At 45.9% G+C, this 17497-nt stretch overlaps 1 protein-coding gene across 1 annotated transcript in view; it reads right to left on the bottom strand.

Moving 5' to 3' along the window:
• Positions 1 to 17497, bottom strand: part of LOC126195498 (uncharacterized) — a 385955-nt gene that overhangs the window by 89334 nt on the left and 279124 nt on the right. The window contains exon 6 of the mRNA XM_049934125.1: positions 9616 to 9716. Coding sequence (XP_049790082.1) covers positions 9616 to 9716 — 101 coding nt within the window. The remainder of the gene's footprint in view (positions 1 to 9615; positions 9717 to 17497) is intronic.

The raw sequence follows: 17497 nt of genomic DNA, 5'->3' as shown, positions 1-17497 counted from the left end.
ACTTTGGAGAGCACTTCTGACGTAGCAGACCACTGAAATGACGAACGTTCAACTCGCTAATAGTGGTGGGTCAGTGACTGTTAGATCGCAATATTAATCGGGTCGGACTTGCAGAAATTGCGGCTGCTTTTTCGTGTGAAAGATGGTGTATAGACGGTGAACTTGGAATGAAAGAGCATTTGCCTTATTAATACGGACTTGATAGCCATTTCATGTGCTTCCTTATGAGTAAAAAGACGTTAATAGAATTTTCAAATGGTTACTGCAATTAAACTGCATTCTTCTACCGCCCGAAATTTGTGAAAATGAACTTACAGGAACTGATTTGCAACTTGAATTACGCGGCCTCTGTGTGGTAGGTATTAGGTAGTTGTTTCATCAACGCTGCAGTACACTGCCTAGCGTGTATCTACTACTGCAGAGTGAAGGGACGTCGGAAGGAAGAAATACAAAGGTAGGTGAACTGTTCGATGAAAGTGAGTGAGAGAGAGTAAGGAGACGAAAAACGACCGAACGACCAGCCCCGCCGCACAACATTTCGCTAGATCTTCCAGTTACTTCTCTACATAGTCGCAGTTCCGACTTACAACGAACAGCTTGAGTGTGAAGTCGCAAAAGCCAATGATGTTACGCCATTCGATATCCCACACCCATATTGTTTACCATGCAACCACAATATTGACTGTAATGGCAACAGGGGTGGGACTGGAGGTATCCAGTGGTGAACTCAGCATGAGTGTGCAGAGCATAGTCGAACTGCTTAGTCGATGAATAACTCACAACAGAGCTACAGTGCTACTTGTGTTCATACAGAGCAGAGTAATGGCAACGATAAAGAAAGTAAACAGTGCATTATATCTACAACAACAGTTGCCGAAGTTGACAGTCGGCCGCGGTGGCCCAGCGTTTCTAGGCGCTGCAGTCTGGAACCTCACGACTGCTACGGTCGCAGGTTGGAATCCTGTCTCGGGCATGGATGTGTGTGATGTCCTTAGGTTAGTCAGGTTTAAGTAGTTCGACTGCTACGGTCGCAGGTTGGAACCCTGTCTCGGGCATGGATGTGTGTGATGTCCTTAGGTTAGTCAGGTTTAAGTAGTTCTAAGTTCTAGGGGACTGATAACCTCAGATGTTAAGTCCCATAGTGCCCAGAGCCATTTGATTTCGAAGATGACGTTTCGTCAGAAAGGAACCCAAGAAATTTCGCAGAGTGAGATAGAAGATGAAATCTTAGCGTTTCTGCAAGGTGAGTCAGTGGAAAGTGTGTTGTCGTATACGCTCGGCTGTGCAGACAATGCACACGAGGAGTATTATGATGATACATGCTTAACAAGTGAAAGTGATATAGAAACAGGCGTAAAAGTACGTAGTTCATCATCCTTGCGGATAGGGAGCCACAATTCCCATCTCCAGTGAAACGTAGTAAAGGACAACAGTGGTCAGAGGAGCGGGTACTGGACATAATTACGTACGTGGAAGATCGGCCGCAGCATAGTAAAAAAACAATTATGAACAATAGGCAGCAACCAGTAGCAAAATCATGTTTTATTTATTCACTTTTGCAATATCGCTTTATGTTTGACCTCTGCTTAAGACAGTATTACTACTCAGGGCACATTTTGGTTGAAATCGATTTGCAAAAGTGAATAAATAAAACATGATTTTGCGACTGGTTGCTGCATATTTGGTAATTTCATGATTTTCGGTCGCTGCACGACTTGGGAGCCACATGGAGCCCACCATTCAATTATGAACAGGGTTTGAATAAGTCCGCAGCAATATGACAGTGTAGTGCATAAGAAAAACTACGGACGTTTAAGAGAGGACAAGGCGCACATGTTACAAAAGCTGGTGTTTGTGTGTTTCAAGGATGCTCGATACAATATACATGATGTGCATGATGGTGACCTACTACGTTATGCACATCAAATTACACGCGACATAGACTGCAGTCAATTCAAGGGAAGAAGTGGATGGTTACACGACTTCAAACAATGCTACAGAATTGTAAGACGTAAGATAAGGAAACTTCAAACCAAGCGTCAACTTGATGATGCAAAGCAAACTGCGGAACAGGCCCGAAAATTTGTAGATGATACAAACAAATTTATTCCATCGTTCAGTAAGGAATTTGTTTCCTGCTCCTACCAATCGTGATTTGAAGAGGAAATGCATGTGAAATAAGCCCTGGAAATTAGAGGCACCAAGAGAGTTGTATCAATATCAACTAACATCGATGCGTTAACGCATTCGTATACAATTATACCGAAGGCTAATCTAGATGGTGAACTGGCTGGAAAGTCGTTTATTGAGCTGCGAGAAGTTGGAGGTTCTCTGCTGTCTACGATTCCTTCTCGTGCGCGTGATCTTACGTGGACAGTAGATAATATTTATGTCACAGCAAGCAATAGCGGGAAAATGGAGGCAAGGGAATTATAACTATGGTATGAGCACTGCGTTTGGCCAATAGCTGGTCAAAATAATTTGTTTTTGCTTGATTCCTGATTTGCGTATAAAAATCATACTCCTCAATAGAAAACTATCCCTCCTGAAAAGTCCGTGATATTGCAGTTCATACCAGCTGGAACCACTGGACAATTTTAGTCTCTGAATGTTTGTTTTTTCTGTGCCTAAGAAACATATTAGAGCGCTATCTGCAGCTGCACCTTAAAGGATATCCAGTTTCACGATGAGCTGCACGACAGACTGTTTAGCAATCGGTTGCTTGCCATCACATTCCATCAGTTCTCATCACCCTGTTACTATGCGCATTCTTTAAGGGTGGGCACCTAGCGGAACGTCCTGCATGGTTTGTAACTCCCAAGGAATTCGCCTTCGATCTTGATGACGCGAACCTTTGTGATCACTGTGGCATGCCATTTTTCATTCGGTGTTCATGGTTCAAGTTAATGGTTTATTTTGAATATTTGTCGAATGCCGACGGTGTCGACTTTGTGAAGTGTAATACACAAATCCCGGAGAAGGTTATCTATGCACCTCCTGGACACTCATTTTCTGTCGCCCTCCTTATGCACATGGTGAGTCATTAGCAGTTAATATTTTTCTTGTCATAATTGTCAACATAACACTGTCACCTGAGCCTTACTAAACACTGAATTTGCGACCTCGCATTCAAGGGATCTCTTGCTAGACGTTTGTCGTAGCGTGTATCGACTTTCCAATAGCATCTGCCAATTCGCTACACTGGTCTGCAGCTAGTTCTTTGTGCCAAGGTGCTGTCGTCATAGTCAGCGGTTCATTTGAACAAAGATACGAAAATGAGAGGGAGCCAAGTCTGAACTGTGTGGTGGTGGTCAAACGCTTCCCATGGGAAACGCTGCAAGAGCGTCTTCGTTGCACCTGCAGAGTGCGGACCAGCTTTACCTTGAAGGAGGCAACGCATGTCAGCGTGTTATGTGGGCTGCATAAAATCGGGAGGAACCCTGCGGCACGAGGAAATCGAATGACAGCACTTGGCAGGAGATCCTACTGCTCTAGGTGTTCATTGTGTGCTCAGAAATGAGAAGTGCGACGAGACGCTATCGATGGGCATACTAGAATACATCTGCGCAAAGCTGCATCGCATTTTTATTGTGGCTTTAATTTCGCACACGATCGAAGACTGAAAACAAAAATAGCCCTCGTGTCTGAGCTGTTTGTTGCATCGTAGGTCTAATCTCGCCCTCCGACGGAGTTTGGAAGAGACAGAGAAAGGTATGCAGAACTACCTCAGTAAATATTGGAGTGTGTAAAAGGGTATTGCCAGTATGTGATCTGATCTTTCTCAGTTCGATTAACGCATGCGTATAGCCCTGTATTTCGGTGGCTAGAATTGTATTGTGACTTGTTCACGGATGTTCTTATTTGCTTATTTTGTTTTCCTTCCTATCATTGTCCCACGGTCGTGGAATTCGCTTTTATTTATTTTGATATTTTGGCAACTATTTATTATAATTTTGTGGATAGGTGTCCTGCCGTCACAAATGTAATTTAATTTACGGGAAGGAAGTCTTGTGCGAAAATAAAGTGAACTTTGTTGTGAGTGGTATCGTGTTTTAACTGTTTGAGTACTGTGTTTTCTGAGGCGGAGATTGGCGACTACACCAGGTTACGTTCAGTGAAGCGTGGGTAACCGCCTCCAAACCACACTAGTTCTGGCCGGCCTGTGACAGCAAGGGTCGCTTAATCCGGCTCACGTCCGTATCTCATACGCTTCTGCGACGAGCAAGCACGTCAGTTGGCACAGACAGTACACGGGAAATATGTGACTGTGTAAAATTGTGAATCGCGCGTATTTCTGACAGATCCAAAGAAAAATAGCGTAGCTAACTGTTTTGGTAATCAAAAATGCTATGAAGTCTGCCTTCACCCTAATGTATATTAATAGCACCTCTAACAAACAACGGTGTGTGCTGGACAGACAAATAATTGTAAGAATAATAATCAGATGGGCTCTGAGTTATAAATAAAATTAAGTAACAAGAGTAAATTAGTCTACACTGAAGCGCCAAAGAAACTGGTATAGATATAATCCATTATGGAGTCGAGGTAGCAGTTGTCGTTATACTGGTTATCACTGTTAGCATTCAACCGCGATTCTTATACATGTTGTAACAACGCGTTTCGAGAGACAATGCTCTCATCATCAGGTTGTAAAATCTATGTCATGAAATTAAACGGACTAAAAAGACAAAATACCATCACCAATACCATCACCCAACTATTGGTGATGGTATTTTGTCTTTTTAGTCCGTTTAATTTCATGACATAGATTTTACAACCTGATGATGAGAGCATTGTCTCTCGAAACGCGTTGTTAAAATATGTATAAGAATCGCGGCTGAATGCTAACAGTGATAACCAAACTGGTATAGGCATGCGTATTCAAATACAGATATACACTCCTGGAAATGGAAAAAAGAACACATTGACACCGGTGTGTCAGACCCACCATACTTGCTCCGGACACTGCGAGAGGGCTGTACAAGCAATGATCACACGCACAGCACAGCGGACACACCAGGAACCGCGGTGTTGGCCGTCGAATGGCGCTAGCTGCGCAGCATTTGTGCACCGCCGCCGTCAGTGTCAGCCAGTTTGCCGTGGCATACGGAGCTCCATCGCAGTCTTTAACACTGGTAGCATGCCGCGACAGCGTGGACGTGAACCGTATGTGCAGTTGACGGACTTTGAGCGAGGGCGTATAGTGGGCATGCGGGAGGCCGGGTGGACGTACCGCCGAATTGCTCAACACGTGGGGCGTGAGGTCTCCACAGTACATCGATGTTGTCGCCAGTGGTCGGCGGAAGGTGCACGTGCCCGTCGACCTGGGACCGGACCGCAGCGACGCACGGATGCACGCCAAGACCGTAGGATCCTACGCAGTGCCGTAGGGCACCGCACCGCCACTTCCCAGCAAATTAGGGACACTGTTGCTCCTGGGGTATCGGCGAGGACCATTCGCTACCGTCTCCATGAAGCTGGGCTACGGTCCCGCACACCGTTAGGCCGTCTTCCGCTCACGCCCCAACATCGTGCAGCCCGCCTCCAGTGGTGTCGCGACAGGCGTGAATGGAGGGACGAATGGAGACGTGTCGTCTTCAGCGATGAGAGTCGCTTCTGCCTTGGTGCCAATGATGGTCGTATGCGTGTTTGGCGCCGTGCAGGTGAGCGCCACAATCAGGACTGCATACGACCGAGGCACACAGGGCCAACACCCAGCATCATGGTGTGGAGAGCGATCTCCTACACTGGCCGTACACCACTGGTGATCGTCGAGGGGACACTGAATAGTGCACGGTACATCCAAACCGTCATCGAACCCATCGTTCTACCATTCCTAGACCGGCAAGAGAACTTGCTGTTCCAACAGGACAATGCACGTCCGCATGTATCCCGTGCCACCCAACGTGCTCTAGAAGGTGTAAGTCAACTACCCTGGCCAGCAAGATCTCCGGATCTGTCCCCCATTGAGCATGTTTGGGACTGGATGAAGCGTCGTCTCACGCGGTCTGCACGTCCAGCACGAACGCTGGTCCAACTGAGGCGCCAGGTGGAAATGGCATGGCAAGCCGTTCCACAGGACTACATCCAGCATCTCTACGATCGTCTCCATGGGAGAATAGCAGCCTGCATTGCTGCGAAAGGTGGATATACACTGTACTAGTGCCGACATTGTGCATGCTCTGTTGCCTGTGTCTATGTGCCTGTGGTTCTGTCAGTGTGATCATGTGATGTATCTGACCCCAGGAATGTGTCAATAAAGTTTCCCCTTCCTGGGACAATGAATTCACGGTGTTCTTATTTCAATTTCCAGGAGTGTATGTAAACAGGCAGAATACAGTGCCTATATGAGACAAGCGTGTGGCGCAGTTCTTAGATCGGTTACAGCCGCTACAATAGCAGGTCACCAAGATTGAAATGAGTTTCAGCGTGGTGTTATAGTCGACGCACGAGCGGTGGGACACAGCATTTCCGAGGTAGAGATGAAGTGGAGATTTTCCCGTACAACCATTTCACGAGTGTACCTGAATATCAGGAATCCGGTAAAACATCAAATCACCGACATCCCTGCGGCCGGAAAAAGATCCTGCAAGAACGGGACCAACGACGACTGAAGAGAATCGATCAACATTACAGAAGTGCGACCCTTCCACAAATTGCTCCAGATTTCGATTCTGGGCCAGCAACAGGTGTCACCATGCGAACCATTCAACGAAACATCATCGATATGGGCTTTCGGAGCCGAAGGCCCATGCGTGTACCCTTGATGATTGCACGACACAAAACTTTACGCCTCGCCTGGACCCGTTAATACCCGTTAATACTGACATTAGACTGTTGATGACTGCAAACATGTTGCCTGGTCAGACGAGTCTCGTTTCAGATTATATCGAGTGGATGGACGTGTACGGGTATGGGGAGAACCTCATGAATCCATGGACTCTGCATGTCAGCAGCGAACTGCTCAAGCTGGTGGAGAGCCGGTAATGGTGTGGGGCGTAGACACGACTCTGAGAGCTGACACGTACGTAAGCATCCTTTCTGATCACCTGCATCAATTCTTGTCCATTGTGAATTCTGACGGACTTGGACAATTCCAGCAGGAAAATACGACACCCCACACGTCCAGAATTGCTACATAGTGGATCCAGGAATACTCTTCTGAGTTTAAACGCTTCCGTTGGCCACCAAACTCATCAGACATGAACATTATTGAGCATATCTGGGATGCCTTGCAACGTGCAGTTCAGAATACATCTCCACCTCGTCGAACTCTTACGGATTTATGAACAGCCCTGCAGGATTCATGGTGTTAATTCCCTTCAGTTCTACTTCAGATATTAGTCGAGTCCATGCCACATCGTGTTGCGGCATTTGTGCGTCCTCGTGGGGCCCCTACACGATATTAGACAGGTGTACCAATTTCTTTGGCACTTCAGTGTTAAACTTGAGGTTTAGTGGCGATCCTAGAACTCAGGTATGTAGCAGTGATGTTTTGGTTTTACAGATCACTGTCGACTGTATGACTCACTGTGCGACGGGACTATCGGGAGAACCGTCTACGCGTGTCTGGTGCCCAAGCGCAACGCTACGGGGCGCTGCTCAGAAGTACCCCTGATGAGATCGGTACTGACAAAGCACGCCCATAGGTGGGTTAAATAGTATGCACTGTCGCACGTGTATTCTGACTGTATTTGAGATCGCCCTGATACGAGTTGCATCCTTTGTCAATTCTACATGGTACGTTGTCACTAAGTCATAAAATTTCAGAGCGAAGGTGCCGAAATGTATTTTTAACGTAAGAAACACGCACACATCTGCATTTATACTCAGGAAGCCACTTCATGGTGTGGAGCTGAAGGTACTTTCCGTACCACTGACTCTTCTTCCCGTTCCTGTAAAAGTCGCAAACGGTGCGCGGGAAAATGGATTTCTGGGAAGCCTACATGTGAACTTTAATCCCTTTCATTTTACCTTCGTGTACTTCTCGCACGATATAGCTCTTGCAATGCCTGTCTCTGGAGTTATATGAGCATCTCCATGCCACATTCGCCTTCAGTCAACGATCCTGTCACAAAACGCCCTGCCAGTTTTTTGGATCCTCTTTATTTGCTCTGTCAAACCTTACTGTTATGGCTCCTAGACTGATGATCAATATTCAAATAAAATTAATTTGTGACTCTTTTACTTATAATTCCAATGTATGAAATAAAATCATATCTGCATATGATAGTAATGGGTTAATCCAACACACAGACCTCAACTAAAAAGGAAAGAAAAAGGAGGGAATATTACTACGCTGATACTAGTTACTGAACCATGTGTTTTCCTGAAATAAAATAACTCGAGTAGCACTTCTGAATAAGTTGAAAATACGTTGGCATAGTTCCTTGTGTATGACATTATGATATACAAAATACACTGGTTTTCCCATTATTCTTTCATCCCCAGGCCGCAGTGAAGGCTGGAAGTATCACAAATGCTGCTCTCCAGCAAAAGCAATTAAAAATGAACCTAGATTTATATATATTGTTTAAAAAAGGATGAAATATTTTTCTGAAACTAAGGAGATTGTTAACACTGCTGAGAATAAAAACTGGTTAAAACCAAGTTTTTTAAAGAGCTGTTAGCTGCAGATATGAATATAATAAAGTACTGCACTGAACTGAAGTGAAAGGATCTACTCCAATAAATGGTGATCAAAGAGATGGAAGACTGAGTGTTTCTGTCGAAGTGTAGCCAGCGAGGGAGCAGTTAGATTTTTATACAGGAGTGAGGCGAATATACTATGGAAAGATTAGTGGTGTGAGTACATGGTATTTTGGGATAAGTGTAATTGCGATGGAGATGAAGTCCTGCTTAAGAAAAGAAAAGCTGGAAAGGGAAAAAAGGAAAAGAAAAAGTAGAAGGATAGAAGAAATAGCAGAAAAAAAGGAAAAGGAGACAGGGAAGAAGCAAAAAAGAAAAAGTAGAAACACAGAAAACGACAGGAAACAAAGGACAGGAGCTGGAAATGGGGAAAGAACAGGAAACAGGGGGAGAGAACGGGAAAAGGGGTAAGAACAGGAGAAAGGGGAAAAGGGAAAAATAAGCAAAATGAGGAAATAGGAGAAATGGAAAAAGGGTAAGAATAGGAGGAAGGGGAAATAGTAGGAGAAAGGGGAGTGAAAGTGGGATATGGAAGAAGAATGAAAGGGTGAGAGGAATTTGGAAGTAAAGGGGGAAGAAAAGTGGAAGAGGGAAAAGTGCAAGAAAGAACAAGGACGGATGAAATAATAGAGGGCGAGAAAGACGACGAACCAAAGAAAAGAGGAAAAGATGAAGAAGTGGAAACTGGAAAGAAGAGGAAAGCCTAGGATTTCTTCTGTGACGAAAAATGGGGAGAGTTGGGTTGATCTGACAAAAAAGTGTTTGTGAGTTGCACTGTGAGAGGATAGGGAGTCCAAGTAGGTGTAAGGTTGGGCGATATTTTGGCACAAAACACAAAAATTAAGATGAGTGAATATCGTAGAAGAGTACTAGTTTATTACGGGGAACTTCAGAGGCCAGTAAAGAAGCTTTTTTGTGTGAATAAGCAAAAGTACCTGTCTTGTATTGAAAGTGACTGCTACTTACCAGTGAGCAGTATGGATGTGTCCTGGCGGACGTTGCCAGCTCTAGCCAGCACCGGTTTCTGCGGTATGGCGAACTCCTCCACTGTGGTGCTGCGTGAGTCCCTGAAAATGAAAACAAAATGTTGCTGTATTAACCAACAGAGCGCGTAGTGCTGTGCCAACGTCTGTAGTTATGTGGAAATTCAGAGTTTTCCATTACAGTTGCAGAAATACTGTTGCCATCTGTGGAGTCACAATCTCCATCACTACAACACTAATGTCAGTTAAAACAGCTACAACAAACTGAAAAAAAAGTGACAAGTGACTGTAATACCACATATTAGGTTAATGACAGTACCTTAATTATTCGGATTCCAGAAGTGTATTTGATGTATGATGTAGATTTTATATGATGTACGCGCACCTTGTGCTGTAATCATTAATGCCACAGTCTGGAACCGCGCGACCGCTACGGTCGCAGGTTCGAATCCTGCCTCGGGCATGGATGTGTGTGATGTCCTTAGGTTAGTTAGGTTTAAGTAGTTCTTAGTTCTAGGGGACTAAGTCTCATAGTGCTCAGAGCCATTTGAACCATTTGAGCCATTAATGCTATTAAAAGGTGCGGCATAAAATCAAAGAGGATCTAGATATGTTTGTCTGTAATAGCCCTGCACTCAAGACGGCAAAGCATCAACTGTGAGACGTGTTTTTTTTCTTTCTTTAAATTTGAGAAATTCCTCTGTAGACTCGATGGTAAATCTGAGAAAGGAGTAGATGAGCCATGGTAATCACATATGATAACATTCGTCCTTAAAAAAAGAGAAACTATTAATGTGGTATCAGTTACCTGCACGAGCGTCCACGGTAAGGTCCCAAAATGACTAACCTATTAAAAGTACTTGGAACGGAAATCTGGCTGAAACAGGAACTGAATTACCAGCCAAATCTTGATTTAAAAAAATAGCGAAGGGTACGAAGTGAGAATTCAGAGAGTGTTTTTTCCGGGAAGAGTAGGGGGACATGTTATGTCCTCCTGAGTACATCTTGAGAAATAAACACGATGGAAAAACCAGAGAAATTAGAGCCCATTCAAAGGCTTACCGACTCGCTTCTTCCTCGTGCGCCGTTCGCAACCGGATCAGAAAAAAGGCAACCAAAAGTATGAAAGACATTCTTATACCAACTAAAAAGCTCATATTACGTGGAACTTTATTTTACTGTGACTACTTTCGACGTGGCGTCATCATCTGGTAGACTTCAGTGTATGAAGTAAGTGTCCATGGTAAGGACGTTACTCAAATGTAGCAGACGTATCTTCTGCGTGACCCTGTAAGATGGTCTGCCGTTTATAGAGTAAGTGAACTAATTCTCCCATAAAACAGGTGCATCAGTGGCTTTTAAATGGTTTCTGCTGTGTCAGGACCTAAATTCCTTCTTATTGGGCAGGTGTCAACGGTACGGCATTTTCTCATCCACGCGAACTGTAGCAACTTCATTAGCTGTCGTCTTGAGGATACACTTTGCTGCACCTGCGGCAGACACTGTGCACAACGTTATCTTCAGAGGAAGCCTCACAGCTTGTGGTATCAGAGTGTAGCATAATATTAAGGCGCCTCCTAGATGGCGCTCATACAAGAAACTAATTTATGCTTCATATTCATATTGGCGACTTATCCGCCATTAGTTACGTCTGACAGCTCACAGCGCTGAAACCCGGAACTGTTTGATGCAGCCGCCAGATACAGTGAAGCGCCAAAGAAGCTAGTATAGACATGCATATTCAAATACAGGTATATGTAAACAGGGCAGAAAACGGCGCTGCGGTCTCAACGTCTCAATAAGACAACAAGGGTCTGGCGCAGTTGCTAGATCGGTTACTGCTATTACAATGGGAGGTTATCAAGATTTAAGTGAGTCTGAACGTGGCGTTATAGTCGGCGCACGAGCGGTGGAACACAGCATCTCCAAGGTAGCGACGAAGTGGGGATCTTCCCGCACGATCATTTCACGAGTGTACCGTGAGTATAAGGAATCCGGTAATTCATCAAATCTCCGACATCGATGCGGCCGGAAAAAGACCGTGCAAGAACGGGACCAACGACGACTGAAGAAATCGTTCGACGAGACATAAGTGCAACCCTGCCGCAAATTGCTGCAGATTTCAATCCTGGGCCATCAACAAGCGTCAGTGTGACAACCATTCAATGAAACATCATCGATAAGGGCTTTCAGAGCCGAATGTCCACTCGTGTACCCTCGATGACTGCATGACAAAAAGCTTTACGCCTCGCCTGGGCCGACATTGGACTGTTGATGACTGGAAACAAGTTGCCTGGTCGGACGAGTCTCGTTTCGAATTGTATCGAGCGGATGGACGTGTACGAATATGGAGACGACCTCATGAATCCACGAACCCTGCATGTCGGCAGAGGACTGTTCAAGCTGGTGGAGGCTCTGTAATGGTGTGGGACGTGTGCAGTTGGAATGATATGGGACCCCTGATACGTCTAATACGATTCAGACAGGTGACACGTACATAAGCATCCTGTCTGATCACCTGCATCCATTCATGTCCATTGTGAATTCCGACAGGAGTTGGGCAATTTCAACAGGACAATGCGGCACCCCACACGTCCAGAATTGCTACAGATTGGCTCCAGGAACACTCATCTGAGTTTAAAAACTTCCGCCGGTCAGCAAACTCCTCAAACATGAACATTATTGAGCATATCTGGGATGCCTTGCAACGTGCTGTTCAGAAGAGATCTCCATGCCCTCGTACTCTTACGAATTTATGGACAGCCCTGCAGGATTCATGGTGTCAGTTCCGTTAAGCACTACTTCAGACATTAATCGAGTCAATACCACGTCGTGTTGCGACACTTCTGCGTGCTCGCGTGGGCCCTACACGTTATTAGGATGGTGTATCAGTTTCTTTGGCTGTTCAGCGTACAATCGATGGTTTCACCAGGACGACAGTGAACTCCGTGGAAGAAGTACGCGGTGTCAGGCGGCTAGTGAGCGAGAAGACAGACTTACTATTCGGACGGGCACGATAGTACGTCCACGTCACATACACTGGTGTCCAAAATTAAAACAACAAAACAGCCATTTCGCAAGGCTGCATTTATTTTGCCACAAAACAGTATAATCAGTTGATAATAGAGCAGTATATAAAGAATACTGAACTTAAACAACTGCAACATGCGTCGGCCGTTGTGGCCGAGCGGTTCTAGGCGCTTCAGTCCGGTGCCGCGCGGCTGCTACGGTCGCAGGTTCGAATCCTGCCTCGGACATGGATATGTGTGATGTTGTTAGGTTAGTTAGGTATAAGTAGTTCTAAGTCTAGGGGACTGATGACCTCAGATGTTGAGTCCCATTGTGCTTAGAGCCATTTGAACCATTTGAACTGCAACATGTGTAATGCTAGGCAAAAATGTTCGTTTTTTCTAACTTAACGGATTTAAATACACATTCCGATAGCTGGTTAATGCGGTCATTATGGGGTGTGACCACCCCTCGCAGAAATACAGGCCTGACAAACGACGGAGTATGCTGTGTATGAAGTCATCAATCTCTTGTTGAGCCAATAACGCCTATTCTTTCTGCAGCACTACTTGTAAGTCTTGGAGAGTGGTCGGTGGATGCTGACGTGATACAACCCGTGTCCCTAATGCATCACAGATGTGCTCTATGGGACTCGAATCGAGAGAGCGAGCAGGCCACGCCGTGCGTGCAATATCTTCCGTTTCCAGGAAAACATCAACCACGCGTTCTGCGTGAGTTCGAGCATTATCGTCCATGAATGCGAAGTCTGGGCCCACAGAACCTCGCAGCAACTGCACCTTGGGTCCCAAGATCTCTTCACAATAACCGACAGCATTAAACCTTGCCGATTTAACCGTAGAATTTGATGAAGAGGTGTTTGAGTGGTCAACATAATTCCTGTCCACACTGTTAGGGATCATCCTCGATATCAGTCTCTTTCCACAATGGTTGGGTCCCAAAATCGTGTTCCACGTTCCCTCCAGATGCGAATCCGTCGAGAATCACTGTCCGGCCTAAAACGGAAATCATCTGCGAAAAGAACATTGGCCCACTGTCCGACCGTCCAGGTGGTATGTTGACGACTCCATTCTAGACTTTTCCTTCTGCAAGATGCGTCAGATGTACATATGCAACAGGTCTCCGACAATAAAGGCCAGTCTGCTGAAGCCTTCTGTACACCGATTGTCTCACTACAACACGTCCAGTGGATGCTGCGAGGTCAGATGCCAGTTGCCGTGCAGTACCAAGGCGGTACCGTTGTGCCATTACAGACAAATAACGGTCCTCTCTTTCTGATGTTACACATGGTCGGCACTGCCCTGGTATTCGGGATACAATTTCGATCTCTATAAATGGTTGCCACACCCGAAAAACAACAGAACTATTCACATTAAGCCAGCCGAGCGATTCTAGGCGCTACAGTCTGGAACCGCGCGACCGCTACGGATGTGTTTGATGTCCTTAGGTTAGTTAGGTTTAAGTAGTTCTAAGTTCTAGGGGACTGATGACCTCAGAAGTTAAGTCCCATAGTGCTCAGTGTCATTTGAACCATTTTTGAACATTAAGCCATCGGGCCACATCAGGTTGTGACTGTGCTGCTTCCGTTCTTTCTATGGCCCTCCACCGCAGAGAGTCTGGTAGGCGTGTTCTCTGTGGCATGCTGCACCGTCTGTGACTGTGTACACAGCGATTGTGGTTGCAGGACTACCCAGCAAACAATATCCCGTCTCATAGGCGCTCTGACGCCATCGTTGGCTTGGTTCTCCATTGACCAGAATGCCATCTTCCGTGCGGGACAATATCGTACTTGGGAACGAAGTTTTTCGCTACGGCCCATATATGTAAAACATTCTCGGCATTCTTGCCATGCCAGTTCTGGATAAAATCTCGAGCTTTCGACGATTACCTCCATCGTCATCGTCAGGAGCTGACTGTCTTCACTGCTGCTGTGGTAGCCTTATTTATATCCCGTGGACGGCTTCTGATTGGTTGGCTTATGATTGGTCGGCGATTACGTACTGCTGTCGCAGACGGTGTCACTGTGTGCGCCGGTGGCGCCACCACTTCCGTTGGAACGTAAACCTTGGAAGGAACGTCTCTGCTGGTTCTCTGCACCAAGCGCTCGTTTCCATGCACAGCTCAGATGGTATCCGCTATCGCGGTTAAAGTTGTTTTGGCTCATTCTTATTTCAACAGCCTCCTTAATAACAGAATCTCAGTACTTGGAAGCATGGGACAGAATTTTTGTTTCATCGAACAAAATTTTATGTTTCTTCGTGAGGCTGTGCTCCGCAATTGCCGATTTCTGCAGTTCTCTATTTTTAATGTGGCGTTGGTGTTTTGCACAGCGGTCGGAAACGATAAGAAACGTTTGACCTATATAATTACTTCCACACTCACAGGGTATATTATAAACTCCAGGGACCCTGAGGCCGAGATTGTCCTTAACAGTGCGTATCATCTCCTTAATTTTCTTAGAAGGACGAAAAATCGGTCTTATACCTCGTCTACGCAGGACTCTTCCTATTTTGCTGGAAGTCGCGCCACAAAAAGGAAGAACCGCAATCGCTGTTTCATCCTGCGAGTGTGCAGCATTTTCACGTTTCCTTTTTTTGGAGAACGCTGCCTTTACATCGCGTGCACCATAGCCATTCTTTCGGAACACGTACTTCAGATGGTTAATCTCGGACCTTGAGTCGTCCTCCTCAGAAACAATTTTCGCTCTATATATCAACGTGTTCAAAACGGTTCTCTTCTGAGCGGGATGATGGAAACTCTGCGCATTCGGATATAAATCGGTATGCGTCGGCTTACGGTATACAGAGTGGCCAAGACGCCCGTCCGCCTGTCGTTGTACTAAAACGTCTAAGAAAGGCAGTCTCCCTTCCTTCTCCATCTCGACAGTGAACTGGATGTTCGAATGTATACTGTTCATGTGTTCCATGAAATGTTCGAGACATCCGTTGACAGTTAGTACGATTATATCGTGAATTTGGCACAGGACAGAGAAATAGTGGTTTTTTGCGTTAATTTTGGACGCCATTGTACACGGGTTTGTCCGCAGCGAGGCAAGTAGCCACAAGGACAGCACGTCGACGTCTGCAGCGCCGCGCGCTGTCAGCAGTCAGCACGGCGGCCCAGCCTTGCGGCCACTCTTGACGCGGCAGCAAAGAGGCGCGGACTGACGGCGGGCCGCCAGATGTCCCGCACCGGCACACAGGAACGGTGGTCACCTCGTCGCGATCCTGCGTACATCACCGCGGTGGACGTGTCCGTATGTGGAGGAGAACGAACGTTGCCACACTGCATTCCTCACACCTGGCGTGTGTGTCTTCGCAGTTTATGGGCACTCAACAGCAAGGCTATCAGCGCCCGTACGAAAATTACGCGGTAAAAATGGCTAAAAATGTCGTCAAATGTAGTGATTAAAATTCTTCTGGGTATTATGCCGCGTCATAGGTAAAAAACTAAGCACAATAATAAACTAAAAAAAACATCATAAGAAAGGTAGCTAAAACCAAAGGGAGCAGAACACGAGAAGAAGGCAAAGAAGAGAAGCTTCCACTGGTACACTTACCATACGTAAAAGGCGTCAGTGAACGGCTAGGCAACGTCCTCCGCCGACGAGGTTTCAAACCGATTTTTCGAAGCAGTCACAGGATCCACGAAATGATAGGTTCCACCAAGGATGTAGACAACAATCTTAACACTGCAGGTGTTTACGAACTACGGTGTGAGTGCGGAGCTGCCTACATAGGAGAAACAGGGAGACCTGCCAGCCTACGAGTAGCAGAACACGAACGCTACGTACGATTACAACAACATAATAAATCGGCGACAGCGGAACACCAGCGTGACTGTGGACAACCTATCAGGTTCCAGGAAGCCCCGGTACTGGTGAAAGAATCGTGGATGCGAGAACGCAAAATACGGCAGGCGGTCGAAATTGTTAAGCAGCCTGACAACATCAACAGAGAAGATGGCTACAAACTCCCGGAGTCCTGGCTGCCGGCCATCCCAGTCAAACGGGCCGCGAGCGGTCGCGGGGCAGAAGCTACACGGGACACGGACGTATCTGCACAAACAGCTGTAGAGCAACTGTCAGTCCACTTCTGCGCACACGAGGAAAACTTGCTGACCAGAAGCCGAACGCTGATTGGCGGACAGCTACCAATCGTTGACGACATGGACATCCACGAATAGCCATCTTCCCTTACGGCATGACTAGCCAATCATTTTAGAGGGCCATTAAAAGTTTTACAACAGTGACGTCAGACATCGATAGTCTGTAATAAATGGAAGCACCTATCCCCATGCAAAACCAATCGTGCCCTGAGGAAGGCCGTTGCAATTCGGCCGAAACGTCGGTTTTAGTTTATTATTGCTGTTTGTTTTTTAGCTATGACGTGGCATAATACCAAGAAGAATTTTAATCACTATGACACCGGCCGCGGAAGCCTACGTTCTTACATCAATAATCTCACATCCCTTAACATAAAATGCCTGAAATGTGTTAAAACTTTGATTGGAAACAAGGAATACAAGAGAAGAGCTAAAATAACTAGACAAGGTAATGTGACTGGCTGACCATTTACAAAAAATATGAACGACCCAACCGCCCTGGTAACAGACTGAAAACGTCTCCCTAAAATTGCCTGGAACATTTCGGGCAATGCACAAAACCTTAAAAAGCCCTACAACATTCATTCGTTAGTGAATTGAAATAGAGGGTGAATTCTTCGGCATATGAGCTGATACCCTCTGGTCTCAAAATAAAACACAATCTACTATCCGGCCGCTTTGGCCGAGCGGTTCTAATCGCTTCAATCCGGAACCGCGCTACTGCTACGGTCGCA

The sequence above is a fragment of the Schistocerca nitens genome, chromosome 7, assembly GCF_023898315.1.
Source record: "Schistocerca nitens isolate TAMUIC-IGC-003100 chromosome 7, iqSchNite1.1, whole genome shotgun sequence".
Taxonomy (NCBI): Eukaryota; Metazoa; Arthropoda; class Insecta; order Orthoptera; family Acrididae; genus Schistocerca; species Schistocerca nitens.
The sequence above is the reverse complement of the archived record's forward strand: the minus strand, read 5'-3'. Positions and strand labels throughout refer to the sequence as shown.